Source organism: Saccostrea echinata, unplaced genomic scaffold, assembly GCF_033153115.1.
Source record: "Saccostrea echinata isolate AGI-Se365-2 ecotype Australia unplaced genomic scaffold, CSIRO_AGI_Sech_v1 ptg000007l, whole genome shotgun sequence".
Lineage (NCBI taxonomy): Eukaryota > Metazoa > Mollusca > Bivalvia > Ostreida > Ostreidae > Saccostrea > Saccostrea echinata.
The window spans coordinates 4,210,001-4,232,033 of NW_026889756.1; the positions used below are offsets into that span (position 1 = coordinate 4,210,001).

The 22,033-nt window shown below is 33.4% G+C and overlaps 1 protein-coding gene across 1 annotated transcript in view; it reads right to left on the minus strand.

Annotated features, from left to right (window-relative positions):
* The window catches only part of LOC133180654 (uncharacterized), a 35,259-nt gene extending 14,890 nt beyond the window's left edge, over nucleotides 1-20,369 (minus strand). Inside the window, exons 1-3 of the mRNA XM_061315125.1 lie at nucleotides 19,529-20,369; nucleotides 9,076-9,288; nucleotides 7,092-7,595 (exon numbers count right to left, since the gene is read on the minus strand). Coding sequence (XP_061171109.1) covers nucleotides 7,092-7,595; nucleotides 9,076-9,288; nucleotides 19,529-20,369 — 1,558 coding nt within the window. The remainder of the gene's footprint in view (nucleotides 1-7,091; nucleotides 7,596-9,075; nucleotides 9,289-19,528) is intronic.
* Nucleotides 20,370-22,033: the final 1,664 nt, after the last annotated feature.

Sequence of the window (22,033 nt, forward strand, 5' to 3'; positions counted from 1 at the left end):
TTTATGTTCCTTGTCACTTATCGTGATACCCTTTATATTTTTATTTTGCTGAATTAAGATTGCAAGAATTTCAGCACAAAGAAGAAACAAATATGGTGCGACAGGGTCCCCTTGTCTACACCCTCTCTCAATGTCAATCTGATCAGATAAAAACTTTGTAACACTGAAGCCTTAAATTTTGTGTTTAGAATCTTAATCCATTCAATTATATATTCACCAAAGCCAAAAAATTTTAATACTTTATAAATAAAGGTCCAAGGAATTGAGTCAAATGCCTTTTCAAAATCAATTAACACTAGTAATCCAGGTGTATTTTTACGGTCAGTATATTCCATTAAATCATAAATGAATCTCCAATTTTCTCCAATGTATCTCCAATGTATCAGACTGAGTGTCTGAAATAAGATAGTCTAATGTGGATTTGATTCTAAAACTTAGACAACCTGAGATTAATTTGTAAACAACATTCAATAGTGTAATGGGTCGCCAGTTTCTTAGAAATTGTCTAGGTTTGTCTCCCTTTGGTAAACATGAAATAATTCCCAATCGCTGAGAAATAGGGAGCTCCTTTTTGACGAAGATACAATTTATTGACTGACATATAATTTGTTTCAGATCTCTCCAAAAAATTTAAAAATTCAACTGTATAACCATCACTTCCTGGGGATTTATTGTTTTTCATATTTTTTATAACTTCAAAGATTTCATCTTCAGACATTTTTTTTTATTGATGCTGAAGTGTGTTTATTTAATTTTGTAATGTCATGATTTTTAATAATATTTTCAAGGTCTAAGTCTAGGAGTTCTGAGTCCTTATTTGCAAAAAGGTTTTGGTAGAAATTTTTTACTTCATTAAGTATTCTTGCTTGATCATATATATTACAGTTTTCCTCAAGTTCCAGTTTTTTAATAGTTTTATTTAAATAATTACGCTTTTCCAAGTTGCAAAAATACCTTGTGGGTTTCTCCCCTTCCTCGACCCATCTAGCTCTTGATCTTTCAACATGGCCTTCCATTTTTTCTTTTCTAATGTTTTCTAATATCAATTCTCTTATTCTGTTAACCTTTCAAATATATTACCTACAGTGATTAATTATCAAAGGTGAATGGCAAAGGGGAATAACTTCACTCAGTAGAATACAAATTAATAGAGCCCTGGCCAGTACCAGAACACTTGACTAAATGGTCCAGATGTTCAAAATTCTGGTAAAAATACCCTTGCTTATCAAAACTTTTTACTCTGAAATTACCTCCAATATGCCCAGGAGCAGAGATGATCTTCAACGAAATAATGCATTTTCGCTATTTAACACAGCCCTACCTTAACACCAGAACCCATGACCCTGGGTCATGAAATTTACAAATTTGGAAGAGGTCCCCTCCTCATCATAACTATGCAATTACATGTAGCTGAAGATTTTCAAAGAATTCACTCATTTTCACTATATTATCAATAGAGCCTCCCCCCCCCCCCACAGACACAACAGAACCCCTGGGACCACATGTTTTAAAAAATTTGTAAAAGCATCCTAAGCTTGATCATCATAACTACGCAATTGTTTCTTTGCTTTATAACCAGGAGTAGAAAAACTATTTTGAAAGAAATTATGAATTTTCACTATATAATCAATAGAGCCCCCCCCCCCCTTTGACCAGAACCTCTGACCCTGGGGACACGAATTTAACAATTTAAAAAGAGGTATTCTTGCTCATCATAACCATGCATTTCCTTTGTTTAAATAATACCAAGGAGCAGAGAAGAAAATTTTCGAAGAAATAATGCATTTTCACTATATAATCAATAGAGCCCCGCCCTAACACTAAAACCCCGACCAAGGGGCCTTGAAAATCACAATTTCTAAAGAAGCACTCTTGTTCATCATAACTATGTACTTAGTTAGTTTATTTAATACCCAGGAGCAGAGAAGAAGATTTTCAAAGAATTAATGCATTTTCACTATATAACCAATAGAGCCCCGCCCTTACAAAAGAACCCCTGACCCAGGGGTCATGAAATTCACAATTCTGGAAGAGGCACTCTTGCTTATCATAACTATGTACATAGTTAATTTATTTAATACCAAGGAGCAGAGAGGAAGATTTTCAAAGATTTAATGCATTTTCACTATATAATCAATAGAGCCCCGCCCTTACACCAGAACCCCTGACCCTGGGGGCCATAAAATTCACAATTTTGGAAGAGGCAGTCTTGTGCAACATAACTATATACTTAGTTAGTTTATTTAATACCCAGGAGCAAAGAAATAATGCACATTCACTATATGATCTATGTATTCCCACCCTAGCACCAGAACCCCTGACCCTGGGGTCATGAATTTCACAATTTTGATAAAGGGCTCAATGCTTATTACAATCATTTCAACAGTTTGACTGCTTGGTGTCCAGGAGTAAAGAAGAAGATTTTTAAAGATTGCATCAATTTTGGTGGTTTAGTCCCACCCCTAGGGCCCCAGGGGGGGGCAGGGATCATGAAATTCACAAATTTTGATCCTCTTCACCCATAGATGCTGCAAGCCAAAATTGGTTTAAATTGGTTGAGCAGTTTTGGAGAAGAAGTTGAAAATGTTCAAAAGTTAACGCACGACGGACGACGCACGACGACGGAAAAACGGATAGCAATAGGTCACCTGAATGACTCAGGTGACCTAAAAAAACAAACAGGCAAAATGGCGACGACGATCATAAAACAAAATGGCGGGCTCGATGATGGTTTTGTTTGTTTGTTTGTTTGTTGTTTAACGTCCATCTCGAGAATTTTTCACTCATATGGAGACGCCCACGCTGATGGTAAATCTACCTATCGAGTATACACACAAACGGCTTTAAAAGAAATTTGATGACTTTAAAAACATTATTACGGGAATTTTTGGTGTTTTTATGAACTAATTTAGTAATTATTTATTTCCTTTTTTGATCACGTGACTCTTACGAAGTCTACGATTGGTCAACAACGAAGCGCGGATTTTGTCAGAGACGATTTGAAAATTGTTGGGATGGAAATGCCGAGAACTAAAAGAAGCTAAAGAAGTCGGTAAGACTATATTTATATCTAAATTTTGATGTTGTTAGTAGTAAATGCATTTTACCACTTTAGAAATATATTCAGTGGAGAATTTCAATATAGATTTTACGTACTTGTGGACATTTGTGTCTTCGATTTCTGGTTTGTTTTGATCAGTATGACAATTTATATAAACTTAAGTTAACATACTGGAAGATGCTTTTTCCCTGGCTCAATGTAACATGAATCATTTAGTTCCTTGACATATTCAATTCATCAAATATTTCAGTATAATTCATGCAATAGGTTTATAATACAGTCAGCACTGGTCGGTGTCTGGGAACATTTACTGTAGCCTAGCTAAGTCTTGGTATGATAAAAAAAAATTACATATCAAGTCCACTGAATTTTGTAAGATTAAAGTTTGTAAAAGTAGTGGATCTTGTTAAAAGGGATGTGATGGTTGGTGGGGGATGTTGTTGAGGGGGTAGTAATAATCATGTGGTTGATTAAACAAGCAAACAGCATTTACATGTATCTGAAAAATTAAAAGTTGAACTGGATAGTTATATTGATTATCTTTCCAGGATGAAGAGAACTTAAAAGGGGGGGGGGTATATTAACATAATTTTGAGACACATGATTATTTTTTTAATTTGCTTACATAACATTAGGAATTTAGACAGGGATATCAAACTCACTTAACAATTTTCCAAAATCATTGTCAGGTTTAATTCAATGTTTGTGTGTGGATATAATACTGGAGAAGTTCTTAAACATTCAAGTTACCTGAGTTTTCTTATATAATTTTCAGCAGTGCATGCATGTGTTTTTTGCCATGAGCATCTCACTAACATGCAGAGTCATAGGAAAATGCTTCAAAAATTTAAGTGTATCTTATCATCAGTAAGTACATATTAATCTAATCTGATTTCTGTAAAATACAATAGAGACATATCAAATTAGTAGGCTTGTCTGTCCTTAACATACTCATGCACTGAAAAGACTTATTTTAAAATTTTATAAGTGATGGGGATGATTGGGGTTTAATTTTTTTGATTTTCACATATGAATTCTGAGTTTTAATTGGTTTTCAAGTTAGTTTGAATATTAAACTGAATATATGATACTATCTGTCAGTCTGCCATGTATTAAGTATAGGAATTACTTCTGCTTTTTGAGAACCTGTTTGATTTAAAACTGAAAAAAGAATGTGTTTTGATTATTTAACTTTTTTTTGCAGAACCCAAGGAAAAGTACTTGAAGGCTGAAATCATTTAGCATATTCAAATGAAGATCAGTGAAAAATGGGTGACATTAACATTAATATGCGGTCAAAGGTTAGTGCACTGAATTGTGTCAGCAAGAAAATTCAAACGGGAGGGAAAGATGGGTGACTAGACTGTGAAGGAGTGGAGGCGATCTGTGAGCATGATCAATCAGTGACATAACCATGCATTATAAGTTACTAGACTAAACATAGGTAAATAAAAATCAGAGATTACAGAGCTCACCTCAACGAATGTTGTCTTTAAGTAAGGGAAAGTCCCACACTAAACTGATAATATTGTAGTGTGCATCCCTAGATGCAACATTTATGCAATTTTGGTCTGATAGGGCTTGCTGTTACTTGGGAATAGACTTATCTGAAAACTTAAAACTAGTCACTCATCCAGAAAATGTTAGTCAAATCCAGCATCCGAAGCAAGTTTGAGATTGTTCGTCCCTTGATGCATCATCCATGCAAGTTTGCTTCAGATAGGCCTTATAGTTACTTGGAAATGAGATCTGCTCCAAAAACTTTAACCTGGTTACTCATCCGGAAAATGTAGGTCAGATCCAGCATCTGAAGCGAGTCCAGTAGTGTGAATCCTTAGATGTATCAACCATGCAAGTTTGGTCAATATAGGGTTTATAGACACTTGGAAATGACATCTGCTCCAAAAACTTTAACCTGGTCACTCATCCGGAAAATATAGGTCAGATTCAGCATCCGAAGCAAGTTCAGTAGTGTGCATCCTTAGATGTATCATCCATGCAAGTTTAGTCAATATAGGGCTTATAGTTACTTGGAAATGAGACCTGCTCCAAAAATTTTAACCTGCTCCAAAAACTTTAATCTGCTCCAAAAACATTAACCTGGTCATTCTTTAGCTGAAATTGCAGCATTTGAAGCCTTGACTGGTACAATAAAACATACTAGAAGCATCCTCCATGCATCTCTGACTAACATAGGCCATAGAAGTACTTGAAAAGAAAACTGCTCCAAAAACCTTAACCTGGGACACCGACACCGAAGCCGAGGGTATTACATAAGCTCCCCCAACTTCGTTGAGGTGAGCTAAAACGGATCAGATCTTGTTATTTACAGAATTATAATCCTGTTGATGATTTAATGTTCCAATATATTCTTTAAATTATTTACGGAAGGTTAGTACTGAAAATAATGAATAATGTAATGAAGATGTGGGGTCTCATGCTTCTGAATTTTGATAAAAGCTAGCATTTACGATTTTTGAATTGTAGGTAATATTTCATAAAGATTTCTCCGATTTCCGTTTTTTTCTGATTTTTTTCTGAAAAGCTGAATTTTTTTCCCTATACTTCATATTTTGTTAAAATTTCATGCTTTCAAAATACAATCTTGTACCTTTAATTTGTTTTATTTTGGTATACCTGAGCTAAATGGTCATTTTTGAGGTTTTTTATTGTTCTTTCAAAATAATACCCGTATTTTTTTCAAAAAGGGGGGGGGGTTCTATTTGCTATATATTTTATAGGGGGGAGGGTATGCTTTTTCTCTACTTTTTTGTACCAACTAAAAAGTATACTTTTTTCATACTTACATTTAATTTTTACATTTTATTGTACTTTTTTATGCACCAATCTAAAGAAGTACTATTTTTATACTTTTTCTCCATACATTTTTGTACTTTTCTCTGGAAGTATACTTTTTTTGTACTTCATACATTTCTGTACCTTTTTCTGGAAGGATACTTTTTTGTACTTCATACATTTTTGTACTTTTTTCTGGAAGAATACTTTTTTGTACTTCATACATTTTTGTACTTTTTTCCAGATGTACTTTTTTTTGTACTTTTGTATGTTAGTTTTAAGAATACACCTTTTCTGTACTTCCAGTTATACTTTTTATGTACTTTTCTCAAAAACAGAAATGTACCAAAAGTATACATTTGTTATCCTTTTTTTGTAACCGAGAACCTAAGTTCTCATAAAGCACAAAAAAGTTTACTTTTTTGACTCAATTTGGAACGACCAAATCCCTTGTTCCAAATTTAGTCGAAAAAAGTATACTTTCTAAAATTTTTTTTTTTGGCACTTTTTTTCGTACTTAATTTGTACTTAATTTTGGTATGGGATGGTAAAACGGACGCATTTCATGACGTCATAATGCATTGACTAGAGAGAAAATTAGTCATGTTCAGTAGAAACATGGTCACCAAGGGTCCAAGTGATGAATATTGCATTGTCAGCCAAAACTGAGCAATTTCGATTTTTCAGAAATTTACAGGGCCAAAAAAGGCGCTAAGTGGCCCTTGCTCTTTGTATGTTTTGATGCCGAGTTTCGATTTTTTTGACTCAATAGTTGATTGTTTTTAAAAGATATGTCATTAATTTTTCTCCCCTTGAAAGAAGGCTTGACCCTTCAATTGCACAAAATTGAACCCCCTTTATCCAAAAATACTTTGTGGAAAGTTTGATTGAAATTTGAAAAGAAGCATTAAATGTGAAAAGTTTAGAGTCAGACAGACAGATGACGGACAATACGTAATTAGAATCTTCTGCTCAGGTAAGCTAAAATAAACACAAAACAGTTAAATATCCAACCAAAATTCCTATCTGATGGGAGAGAGGCTTGGGTTTGACCTTTCTCCATCTTTTTCGATATTTTTTTTTTAATTTTCAAGAGGCTTCCTCTTATATCCAGGCATTTCTGTATGACTCCATTTTACTTTGCAGGCCCGAGTGTCTGATACACCACAATTTTTCTCATCTTCATTAATGTGAGTCCTACAAACAAATTTAACATCACAACATCATGTCTTACCTTTGTATGTCCACACCGAGAAAATGGATCCTTCTTGATTATCTTTCTCTTTATCGACAACATCTTCAAACTTCTTAGTCATGTCCAACACAAGGATGAAAAAGGCCTTTGGTGTTACGTAAATTTGGTGACAGGCATAATACGCTAACTGTCCAGCAAAATCCAGCATGCTAACAGTTGGTAAGTTCTCTTTTTCAGATAAGATTTTCTGAAAAATTTCATTTTTCACCAATTTTTGTGCTTCTGAGGAGAGAACACTTGCCATTACCTCTACTGTATTGACTTCTTCTTTGCCTTCAGTTGGTGAACTAGACAACTCTACATTCCTTTCTTTCTCTTCTTCTCTGCTATAAATTACTTCAGTTTCTTTTTCAGAACTTTTCAGTCTCCAATTGTCTCTATTTTCATTTGAATTGGAGAGGTCACCTGCACTGCTCACATTTGGATTCAGATCTGCGGTATTTATCCTTATAAATGTCTTCAATGGTGAGTCATCATTAGCTACTGTTAACAATTAATTCTATAGTTAGGAGAATGAATTCCTTATAAAAGACATCATGATATAGTAATTATATATCTCTTTTATCAAAACTGACGATTGACTACCAATATACTGATCATATCATGTCTTGTATCTGTATTCCTCTTTACATCATCAAGCATTATTTACAAACAAGAGATGTTTGTGAAACACTTATGCCCCCCAACCCAATAAGAATTTTTCTTAGTCCAAGTGGCATAACTGTCAAAAATTGCTAAATCGTACCAAAAACAGAACTTGACATAGATATTTTTATGATAAATCTGTATACCAAATTTCATTTCAGTATGTGCAACATCTGCAAAAAAAAAAAAATGAATGGAAACTGCAAATAATTGGAATTTTTTTAAGTCCAAGGGGCATAACTCTGTCAAAAATTGCTAGATCGTACCCAAAAACAGGAATGACTCGATATTTTTATGATAAATCTGTATACCAAATTTCATTTCAGAATGTTCATCCTCTGTGAAGAAAATGAACGGAAACTGCAAATAATTGGATTTTTTTTCAGTCCAAGGGGCATAACTCTGTCAAAAATTCCTCGATCGTACCCAAAACAGAACTAGACCTACATATTTTTTATGATAAATCTGTATACCAAATTTATTTCGCAGCTTCTGCGAAGAAAATGAACAGAAACTGTTTCTGGATTGACAAACAGACAGACATACCAACCGACAGACAAGCAGCAAAGCAATATGACCTCTTCTCTTCGAAAGGGGCATAATGAAGCAGGCTAGTAATCTATTTTTGTTAATATTACTCATCATCTTACATGATAAGTACTTATATTCTTCCTAGGAACCAAACAATATCAACCAAAAGATAAACTTCGCTTAGAATTTAATCCTAATACATGCTATAAAAAACTTTGTTATATTGATCTACATCATTTCTGTTGCCATTAAAGATATCTGAGGATTCAAGATATCAGGGAAATATAACTAAAGAATAAGTGGCTGGGACTTTCAGATCACTTCCACATATCCATAGTATTCCAGATATCAGTGTTCGAGATACCGAAGCTCAACTGTATTTTCAATACTGCAGGATATTTCACATTGTCATATTCGTCTTCTTTCATCCCAATTATAATAATTCTTAATAAATAATATTTAATATAGTAGAAGGCATAATCATTCCTGCTCAAAACAATACACAAAAATAGCATGCTGAAAATTGTTATGAATCTGGTAAAATCAGAAAGTTTACCAACAGGTTTTCAGCCCATAAGAAATAGTGTTGTATATGGCAGAAATGTTCAGGGATAACACTGTTGCTTGTAACAGAGGAGTTTCTAGTTGTGTTTATGTTCAGAGTATTTAACTATATAAAATCTTTTGCAGAATTGAGAAGATTTAATATCATGGATAATCTGTTGAACAGCAAAGAAATTTTGTCTATTTGTTTAATGTATATATTTGCATCAGAAATTAATTTTACCTTCTAAAATTCCTTCTTTAACGATGAAGAGGTGTTGATGGACTTCCAGCCCCCTGGTTGACTTTGTAACTTCACTGATATTCTGATGTTGCCCTCTTAATCGCTTCAACAGTGTTGTTTTTCCAGCCTCAGCACACCCAACAAGTATTCCTCTGGCATGGGAAATCTTCGTCTTCTCCTTTCTCAAGAACTTCTTCAACTCATCAATTTTATCTAAACCATCAGTGGAAGGATAAATTAAAAGACAAATCATGTTCTTAGAACAATCCTCAGGGACTCATTGATGACTAGTTTTCTTTCATTTACTGAACATAGAAAAAGAGGCCCATGGGCCACAATACTCACTTGAGCATATTGGCTAGGAAAAAGCAGAAAGCAGTTCAGTATTGAAAAGTTTACAGGTGGGGCGTGGGGGAGGGGTGCAAACTTAAATTGACACAACCTTAGGATGCTTCCATATCAATATTACTAATTTTTTTTTTTGCTTCTGTAAACTCTGATCGTTCCTGCTTTGTGGTTCTTAAAGAGAAAATTTTCAAATGATGCCACCAAATTTTCAAGTTATCTCCCCTTGAAAGAGGGTATTGTGCATGTACTTCCTGTGACCAAACTTAAATTCCCTTCACCAAAGGATGTTTTGTGGCAAGTTTCCTTTAAATTTACCTAATGGTTCTTGAGAAGAAGTCTAAAATGTGAAAAGTTTATAGACGACAGACTGATGTCGGACACTCTTTGATCAGAAAAGCTCAAATGAGCCTTAGGTACAGGTGAGCTAATAAAAAAAAGACGCCCAAAGGCCTTAACGGTCAGCTGAGTATAAAACAACACTGTAAAGATCTATAGACTGAAGTATAAAATAAAATGAAATTAACTAAAACATGAACCTATGTTGCTAGGTGAATAGCAAAGGAGATCAACTTACAAATTAAAGCAAAAACTGTGTAATGCTTGAATGTCACAGGACTTTGATTCTCGATCAGCGGACTGGAATGAAATATAACGGTATCTTTTTCTATAACAAATTTAAACATTTTAAGACTATCTCTTATGGAAAAGTTAGAATTTATCTCATTTAATGTAAGGGGGTTAAATACTCCTGAAAAAAGACGAAAAATTTATTCATGGTTGAAAGAATGTAACATAGATATTATTTTGTTGTAAGAAACGCATTTTGTAGAAAAAAAATGAATCTATGTATAACTTAAACTGGAAAGGAAAAACATTTCACGCATATAGCGACTCATCATTTAGTAGAGGCGTGTCTGTTCTATTAAATGAAAAATTAGATGTAAACATCATAAATGTCAAAAAGTCTATTGATGGTAGGAAAATTTTGATAAATCTTGAAGCTAACGGCAATATTTTTACAATAATAAATATATATGCTCCTATTGAAATTAAGAAGAGGTGTGAATTTTAAAAAAAAACTTAAATATTTTATTTCAAAAAGTTTTGTCAACGAAAATATTATACTATGTGGAGACTTTAATTGCCATTTAAGCAATAATGCTGACAAAAGTGTAAACTATTTGAAAGATTTGATAAGACATTATGATATGGATGATATATGGGAAAACAAAATCCAGGTATGTCAGGTTTCACTTGGTGTGATGCAAAAAATGACCCTAAAAGTAGAATAGATTATGTTTTTATAAACGATTCTTTTTATTATAGCATAGCAGATATTAAGGTTAGAAAAATTCCAGGTTCCCATTCAAACGGAAGTCGAATGAGTGACCATAGATACTTAAAATTTAGTTTTGATATTAATAAAACGAAAAAAGATCCCGGATATTGGAAACTTAATGTTTCCTATCTCGATAATGAAAAATACAAAAAAGGAATTTTAGATATTATTCATAGTATAGATTCCTCTTTAAGCCCTATAATGACATGGGAGTTGATTAAACGAAAGGTTAAAGATTTCTCTATTTATTTTGCAAAAAATGAACAAAAATTAATTAAACTAAAGATAAGATCAATAGAACGCGAAATAGAAGATACAGAAGAAGGAAATGTTGATAATTTTGATTACAAAAGATTGAAAACTTTTGAAGCGGAACTGGATGCTATATACGACAAAAAATATAAAGGTGCACAGATAAGATCTAAAATTGAATGGATCGAGGAGGGGGAGAAAAACTCAAAATATTTTTTAAATTTAGAAAAGTGCAACCAATCTTCAAACATAATTAAAAAATAAAAACAAGAGAAGGGAATAAAATCAGTAAAACTAATGCCATTTTAGGTGAAATGTACTCTTTCTATAGTGATCTTTACACGAGTAAAGACATTTCAAAGAAAAAATTGAAAAATATTTATCAGAGATAGAAGATATCCCTAAATTAAGTGAAGAAGATAAAATATTACTAGAAGAATTTCCAACATATGAGGAGTGTAAGGAAGCTGTTGATAACAATAAAAAAAAGAAAAATCACCTGGACTAGATGGCCTCCCTTGTGAATTTTATCAATGTTTTTGGGGAAAAATTGGGCCCTTCTTTTATAAAGCCCTTAAAGATATATTTGATAAAGGTGAATTGTCTTACTCACAAAAACTCTCTGTTATATCACTGATTTATAAAAAAAAGTGACAAAATAATTTTAAAAATTATAGAACGATTAGTTCAACGAATACAGATTACAAAATTATTGCCTTTGTCTTTGCAAAAAGATTACAAAATAATCTCTAAGTTAATTAACGAAAACCAAACTGCATACATAAAAGGAAGATATATCGGCGAAAATGCTAGATTAGTACTTGACGTCTTTGAATACTGTGAAAAAGAAAATTCAGATGGTATATTTTGAAAAAGCTTTTGACTCAGTTGAATGGAATTTTCTTTTTCAAGTCTTACAAAAATTTAATATTTGCAGTAGTTTTATAAAGTGGGCAAAAATTTTATATGCAAGCCCAATGTTTAAAATGAAAAACAATGGCTGGCTTTCTAAAACCTGCGAAATGACAAGAGGCTTTAGGCAAGGATGTCCTATTTCCGCTCTCTTGTACCTCTTTGTCGCAGAAATTTTGGCTATTAAGATAAAATGTGATAAGGACATCAAAGGCATAACAATCAATAATTGCGAAATTAAAAACATCCAACATGCGGACGACTTAACTGTAGCTTTAAGAGACGAAATGTCAATGAAGCGCACTCTAGATAAATTACAAGAATTTTGTGAACATGCGGGATCAAAAGTAAACATACATAAAACAGAATGCATTTTGTTAGGGGAACTAAAAAAGATGTATAATGAACTCCACGGCATAAAAATCACGAATAAAGTAGTAAGATGCTTAGGATTCTTCATTGGACACGACAAGGAAGAATGTTACACTAAAAACTGGATGAAAATTTATCACGATATTGAAAAACTTTTTGAATCCTGGAAAAGAAGAAAACTTACGTTATTTGGTATATCATGTATAGTAAAGACACTTGCGATATCTAAACTTACATATGTTGCTTCAATACTTAGTCTTCCTGATATTGCTTACATGAAAAAAAATACAACGTCTAATTTATAACTTTATTTGGGATAAAAATGAACGAATTAAACGAAACACGCTAATAGGCAGAATTTCTCAATTGTTGATATTGAATGTAAATTAAAAGCTTTAAAAGCGGCTTGGGTACCTAGGTTGTTAAGAAAAAACGGTATTTTGTACAACATTTTTGATGGCTATTGTAAAAAATTAAATTTTGATGCTCCTTATGCGTTAAGTTTCTCCGATAGAAAGAAAGAAAATATAGAGAAACTACCTATTTTCTATCAACAAATGTTATGTTGCTTCAATGATTGTAAGCCTTGTTCTTTGAACAAAATGTATTCGGATAATATTCTTCAACAGCCGATATGGAACAATTGTAACTTTGTTTATAGAGGAAATACATTATTTTTTAAAAATTGGATAGTCAGTGGGATTTTACATGTTAAAGATTTATTTGACGATGATGGTAATTTCAAAGCATTGTTAGATTTTTCGAAGTGTATAAAAAAAAGTCAAACTGGTTGTGTGAATTTAAAATTCTTACTTCTGTTTTCAAACCTTTACTACGAAAGTATGATTTTTTAAATTGTAAGTTTGTGAACATACGCTACAGAAATTATTTTCTCTTCTACACAGGATCTGTTAATGTCTTAGATCAATGATGCAGCTTTTTCTATGAAAATTTTGTACACAAAAAATTTTGTAAACCGTGTTATCAAACAGTTTTAAACAAAAGAGTTCAGTGTTGAACCTGTAGAATGGAAAAAATATATATCAATGTAAATTTTACGACATACCTGATAGACAACTTACAGAATTCAACTATAAACTTTTAAACAATATTCTCTGTAGTAATTTCTATCTCAGTAAATGGAAAAAAGAAACGAACAGCCATTGCAAATTATGCCATGTGAACGAAACTTCAAAACATCTCATTTTTGAATGTAAAAATGTTCTTGAAATATGGAACAGGTTAAGTTCTTACCTGAAAATAGATATCAAATGGAAACATGTAATGATTGGATTTAGTTCTGAGCGTAATAGAAAAATTGTATCACTCAATACACTCATCTCTTATGTTGCCTATAGAATTTACAAATATAAGATGTACTGTCGACTACATTCCTTGGATGAAACTAGTTCCAACATTTTTAATCATGTTAAATCTTCAATAATTTTCTATGCTTCCATTCTGAAAAAATTGAACTCTCTTGTAGACTACAGGCTTTTTAAAGATTTTGCCTAAAATATTTTTGAATACATGTTTCAATTGCTTTACATTGTATTAAGTCAATATTGCCATATTACCTTAAGTTCGTAATGTAACTTGTTCTAAGTATGTTATATATATATATATATATATATATATATATATATATATATATATATATATATATATATATATATATATATATATATATATATATATATATATATATTTCTAAGTTTGTTTTTATTAAGAAATAGAAATAAAATATGATTTAAAAAAAAAAAAAAAAAAAAAAAAAAAAAAACAACTTACAAATTAACACAGCCCAAGCACCAGAACATTTGACCAAGCGGTTCAGAAATTCATGAAATCTGGTAAAAATAGCCTTGCTTTACAACTTTGTACTCTATTTGCCGAAAAATACCCTAGAGCAGAGTAGAAAAATTTCAAGAAAATGACACATTTTCACGACTAATAGATTCAACATATCCCCATACTAGCAATAGGTTCCCGGGGGCTTGAAATACCCAATTTCGAAAGAAGCACCCTTACTCATCATTACTATACACTTACATGTAGTTTGTTTCTTAGTATCCAGGAATAAAAGAACCCCCAACCCTTTCCCAGAACCCCTTGGGCCACAATGGTACAATTTGCAACTAGTTTTTCTGCTTGATATACAGAAGGAGAGAAGATTTTTAAACAATTTATGCATTTTTATCATGTGATCATTAGAGCCCCACCCTTAGATTCCTTTTGGCATGAAATTTACAATTATTTCTCTTTTCCTACATTAATAGATGCTATATGTAAAAACTGGTTGAAATTGGTTCAGTACTTCCAGAGAAGATGCTGAAAATGTTTAAAGTTAACGGATGACACTGACAATGGACACACAGATAGCAAATAGCAATGCGTCACTTGATTAACTCATGTGACCTAAAAACATATATAAACAAATTTATCTGCTTTACATTTCAACAACAACTACACACAAGTACAAGGTAAAAAAGCTCTGGAGACCATAATGCTTGCCTGCTTTTTATAGCTATTATTTATCAAAATAAAAAAGTATCGAGTCTGTGAGAAAGTTACTTAATACGTGTACATGTGCCATGACTAATTTAAAATAACTTTTTTGGGGGGTTAAGAATCTTGTTTTTTTAAATCCAAACAATTCAATGATCAGAGAAATTAAACGACCTTGACATTAAATCAGAATCAGGACACCTCACATCCAGAGACAAGTCATCCCCAACACAATGACCATGACATTGAAACAGAATCAGGACACCTAACATCCAAAGACAAGTCACCCCCAAACCCAATGACCATGACATTAAAACAAAATTAAGACACTTCACATCCAAAGACAAGTCACCCCCAATACAATGACCATGACATTAAAACAGAATCAGGACACCTCACATCCAAAGACAAGTCACCCCCAAACACAATGACCATGGAATTAAAACAGAATCAGGACACCTCACATCCATAGACAAGTCACCCCCAACACAATGACCGTGACATTAAAACAGATTCAGGACACCTCATATCCGAAGACAAGTCACCCCCAACACAATGACCATGACATTAAAACAGAATCAGGACATCATTACACCCATAGACAAGTCACACCCAACACAATGACCATGAAATTAAAACAGAATCAGGACACCTCACACCCATAGACAAGTCACACCCACCACAATGACCATGACATTAAAACAGAATCAGGACACCTCACATCCAAAGACAAGTCACCCCCAAACACAATGACCATGGAATTAAAACAGAATCAGGACACCTCACATCCATAGACAAGTCACCCCCAACACAATGACCGTGACATTAAAACAGATTCAGGACACCTCATATCCGAAGACAAGTCACCCCCAACACAATGACCATGACATTAAAACAGAATCAGGACATCATTACATCCATAGACAAGTCACACCCAACACAATGACCATGAAATTAAAACAGAATCAGGACACCTCACACCCATAGACAAGTCACACCCACCACAATGGCCATGACATTAAAACAGAATCAGGAAACCTTACATCCATAGACAAGTCACCCCCAACACAATGACCATGACATTAAAACAGAATCAGGACACCTCACATCCATAGACAAGTCACACCCAATACAATGACCATGACATTAAAACAGAATCAGGACACCTCACATCCAAAGACAAGTCACACCCAACACAATGACCATGAAATTAAAACAGAATCAGGACACCTCACATCCATAGACAAGTCACCCCCAATACAATGACCATGACATTAAAACAGAATCAGGACACCTCACATCCAAAAACAAGTCACACCCACCACAATGACCATGACATTAAAACAGAATCAGGAAACCTCACATCCATAGACAAGTCACCCCCAACACAATGACCATGACATTAAAACAGAATCAAGACACCTCACATCCATAGACAAGTCACCCCCAATACAATGACCATGACATTAAAACAGAATCAGGACACCTCACATCCAAAGACAAGTCACACCCAACACAATGACCATGAAATTGAAACAGAATCAGGACACCTCACATCCATAGACAAGTCACCCCCAATACAATGACCATGACATTAAAACAGAATCAGGACACCTCACATCCAAAAACAAGTCACACCCACCACAATGACCATGACATTAAAACAGAATCAGGACACTTCACATCCAAAGACAAGTCACCCCCAATACAATCAATAGAAAGACAAGTCGCCTCCATGATGTTTTCAAAATGCATTTCATATGTATTATAAATATTCATAATGTTCATAATTTCTGCCTTAAAATGTGTTATTATAATATAATTTCAACATGTTTAACAAGAAAAAAGCTTTCTTTGGTTGTGTAAATGTTAGTGTTGGAATAAGTGTTGCAGCCCTTGCAGAAAAAAATATTACATATCCTGCATAAACATTTACACATCATTCCTTAAGACAGAGCTGTGTTATTATCTATGGTGTTTATAACATATTGTCATCTGTTGAAAGTTCTGTAAAATATTGTAGTGATCTCTTTTGTTTGAATTGATCATTGAAAAAAACCATACTAATTATCAACTAATATATAATGCTAAGAAGATCTACCACAATACCTAACCCTAATCTCCTAGCCCCCCCCCCCCCCTACACACACCCATTTCATAACTGTATACCCTTCCAGTTCCTCACTTTAAGTTTAATACACAGTTATGATGTCAACACAAATAGAAGACGAAATCAATGTGACTTGTATCATGAGCCAATCAGAGAACTTAGCACTCTTTACATGATAATGCAGTACAGAATATATACATTAAAGTTTGATCTGCACAAAATCAGTAGTTTTAGTTACAGGCTTCTTGTTCAGATGTAGTAGTATCAAACATGTACAGTAGTACTCTTAAACTCGAAATCGATCAAGCCACACTTCCTATTTAAATTTGTCAAATCAATCATGTAATTTTTATTTTATCAATTCTCAATGCATTTTCTATGTAGAATGTTATGAAAAGCACCTTAAGAAATCTTCACCATAAATTTCTCTAAAACCCTTACATTTCATGTATATATTACCTGTATATGTATTAAATACATTAGGAATGACTCTAATTCTTGGCCAAATTATTCGAGTATAACCTGGTTTGGGTCAGCTTACGCTTTATAATCTGCGAAACGGATTATAAAACAGCGTAAACTGACCCAAACCAGGTTATACTCGAATAATTTGGCCAAGAATTAGAGTCATTCCTTATAATTTAATTTTAAAATCATTAAATAATTATGGGTGTAAAATTTTGTTGCTTTTATTTATTCAAATTTGCTGCTCAATAATACAACCGTAGTAACGGAAGTAACGGAAGTTTGTTTGTTTACATGTGGTAAGATCGAATTATTGTTTGAAGTTAAAGGTACGTTTATTAAATCTGGAATTTTCCATGAATCCCGAGGACTGGAAATGAGAGGATTGTATGGATACAGATGATTCAGCTGGTTGTCAGGGGTGTGTGTCCCCATACCAAACCAGGTTATACAGAAATATTTTGTGTTCCTTTTTGAATATTAACCAGTCAGAGGCTAGAATAGAAACAAAATTAAATTATATTACTGTATCCTCATTTCCTGTGATATTTTTAATATTTTGGTTAAAACTACAAATTAAGATACATGACTGAGACATTTCTACAGAGTTCTTTATTATGGAGTTATCTCCCTTTCCACTTCCCCAGCATAGCTATGGTCAGTAATGATCTGTAGACTGTCTGATCCCTAAACACAATGTTTATCAAAACCTTTCTAGCTACAGAGATGAATGTTTGTAAAACTCAGAAACACACTTTTTAAGGTTGAATTCTTTAACAAGAGAGATCACTCTTAGTGACTTTTTAAAATTTTTACTCTGGAAAACCGTGCCTTGACAATGTCATTAAAAGAACTCTAATCAAATAACAAATATATACCCAGCCTTATCAAAAATTATATATAGTTAAATACTATACAATTATTGCTGGTTTTTGAGGTCAATACGATGATTTAGACACCTGAGGAGTGCTATATTCACCGAGCCCAAATATTGTACTTCGGAGGTGGCTAAATCATCGTATTTACCGAAAAAAACAGCAATAATTGTTTTATTACATGATTCAAAGATTAAATGACACACACTCATTAAGCAATCCGTGCCATCTTACTTGTTCAAGTCTACTGAAGTACTAGCCAAACATAATGAGAGAAACAGGGTTAAAAACAACCGGTGGTATTATTTTGAAATTTTTAATTCTAGTTTAGGTGCAATGTAGAAAAAATAAATGTCAGGCATATATATAGGATTGATTTGAAAAGGGGGCATTATAAGGGGGGAAAGTGACAACTTACCTTAAAAAATCTTTTACTACCACCCCCTCCCCCCTGCCCCAAAAGGAAAAGAATTCTTCCAACTCAAAATTTTATTTGGTGGGATGTAATAATGTCCATTAAAAGAGGGGAGGGGGACTTTCATTAAATTATTTTATCCTTAAAATTTAAATTAAAACTTTATATTCTCAAAAGGTAGGGAGAGGGGCAGACCTCCTGCACCCCTCCCCCCCTCCCCCCGCCCCAAACCTCACCCGAGAATCTATGGGCCTTAATGTTATGTTCATATGAGTGGAAATCAGGTGCAAGTGAAATAACTTTCCAAAACTATTTGCAAGAATTTGGAATTTCCCTATCTATTTTTGGTCCATTGTTGAAAAAATAATTCCTTTTATTTACCTGGAAGGTCACATGCAGGTCAATATAACGTAGTATTTTTCTAACATTGTTGGATCTCAGCCAATTAGAGAGATGGGAATTATTCAATCATATAATGAAATCTAATTATATAACACTAATACCCAGCCTTATCAAAAATTATATATAATTAAATACAATCTAATTAAATAACAAACATACCCAGCCTTATCAAAAATTATACACTATATAGTTAAACAACAATTTATGATGTCCTTACCTCAGAAATGTTTTTATGTTATTTAATGAAACAAGTTATAATTATAGTTAAACATGTAATGTAATAACACTTAGTACAATGCCTATAATTATCTATTAATGTCTTGTAATTACATTCAAAACAATGAATATAATAAGTCACTAATGACATCCCCCATTATTATTTAATTGTAGTTATTATATTGTACACACAAAATATTGTTAAACAAAACACAAAATCATACAACAGTATTACTTACCAGTCAGATTGTCAACTCCATTGATAAGTCTGTATATGTTCACTGTGTTGTTGTTCTCTGATCCAATCCAGAGAAGCTGTCTTTCATAATCATAACTCAGGCCGTATGGTGTATATGTCCCGTGTTGTGGTGTCTCTATCTGTGATAGGAATTGTCCGTTTTTATCAATCATCTGTACTGTATGGGTGTTATAATCACACACCAGGATGTGTGACAGCGCGTCAGTACAGATTCCTTGTGGTGATAGTTCTGATCCTGATGGAGGTCCTGTGTAGGAGAAGCGGTGTTTACCACCATGCTCTGTCACCACTACAGCACGGAGCCAGTCAGACACAATAACATCACCATTGTGGTTCTCTTTGATATAGCTAGGTCTCCAATACAGTCTCTGACCTTTGTTGATGATGTCATATTGTATGGTCTGTATGTGTTCTCCTGTGGAGTTATACCGCACTACCTTGCCTGTATATGTAAAATTAGTGTAGTAAAACATCCCGACCAGCAGGTCTCCAGTGGAGGGGGAGCTGTAGACACACAGTGGTTCCCATGGTGCTGTGTTGTACTTTATTAATGTAGTCTTTACTCTGTTATCTGTAGACAGTTTGTTGATGTTACCGTCACTGTCTATATAAATTAAATCACTGTCACTTGTCACTGTATGTACTCCATAACCATAACTACGTATATCTGTCAGTTGATGTAGTTTATCACCTGCTGTGTTTGTCAAGATGAGATTTTTACCATCACTGATCCAGAGCCGGTCTGACGTCACACGGGAAATGTGATGACCACTCCTAACATATGGCACTGTGACAGATTTATGTAACACTAATCTATACATCATTTACAGCAGACATTTATTTCATCTTTATCCTGTGGTTTTATAACAAAATCCCGTATTGATTTCCTCAGTCAGGGAGACATCTCTGTCAATAACAACATTATGTCATAATTACCTACATCAATAACAGGTTTCTCTTTTTAATTTACTCATGTATCAATGTTTGGGTTTTAAGAAACTGTGGAATTGAATAGAATTAAGACATATAAACACTGGAGGCTTAGTCCTTTCAATGTCTCAATAAATAGCAGACTCTTAGTGTTTACAATAAAACCTGTCTAACAAATCAATATTTACAAATTTATATATATAAAGATTGCAAAATACTCTAAAACTTTTAGATTTTTTATAGATTATAATATAAAATCATTTGAAACATTACATTCTACTATATTGTATTTACAGTCCAATGTTTCAGCTTTATAATGTACAAAATAATTGTCATGATAACAAACCTGGCTTTCTTACAAATATTAATTCACAGCTCAATATCATTTAAACATGCATTTTCTGAAATGACATTTTCTATAGATAGGATGATGTACAGTGTGTTTTGAAGTACTGTGAGTGTGCTCATAGAATTACATACCCTTCCCCTGTTATTTTTGCAAAGTGCCTATATGCAACTTTCTGTGACCTTGAACTTGCCAAACAACTGTGGTTTTAACAAGAGACCCATGGGTCACGTTGCTCAACTGAGGACTTTGACTAGAAAAAAAAACAAGAAGGAATCAATTCTGTATTGATAAGTGTCCCCCCCCTCCTTGCAAGGGAGGGCGCATGACTTGAATAAAAAATTGAATTTACACTAATTCTTAATTTTCTCCCCTTGAAAAAGGGCATGGCCCTTCAAGGAACAAATTCTAATTCCCGTCACCCAAGGATGCTTTGTGGCAAGACTGGTTGAAACTGGAGATGAAGTTAAAATTGCGAAAAGTTTACGCCGACACCAATGCCAAAAATGACGAGACAGACAACAGACAAATTTTGATCAGAAAACAAGGTCACTTGAGCCTTTAGAAAATTATTCACCTGACATAATTATTACACTTTTTTGGCAGTGACCTTGACTTTGCCACATTCACCTTGGGTCAGAGTTATGACATGCCTTCAGCTTAAATTTAAACTCTGTTTAAAGTTTCAACTTCCAATACTTATCCATTAGAGAATAACAAACTGGACACAAATTTTATCCTTTTCTGCCAGTGACCTTGAACTTGCCAAAATAATCTTTCTTTTTTATGTCAAGAATCATGATTCATCTAATCAAACTCTATTTGAGTTATTGACTAGAAATAAATGATGCAAATTTTGTGCCAGTGACCTTGAACTTGCTTGAATTCTTGAATCAAAGTCAACACATGTATACTTTAAGTCATATGCAATTTTTGTGATACGTGTCTCCATTGTTTTCCATTATGAGATATGATCAGGTCAGAAATTAAACATTTTTCTATAAGCGACCTTGAATTTGATCAAATGACTTTGGGTAAAGGTCATGACAAACCTACAGGTCATAAACAATCTTTGAATGGGGTTTGAACTTCCAGTTTGTCTTTATATGAAAGTTGCAGACTGGACATGAATTTTACACTTTTCTGTCTAAGACCTTAACCACTTGCTGGAACTGGGGGTTAAAGTCATGCTACACCCTCAGGACACAA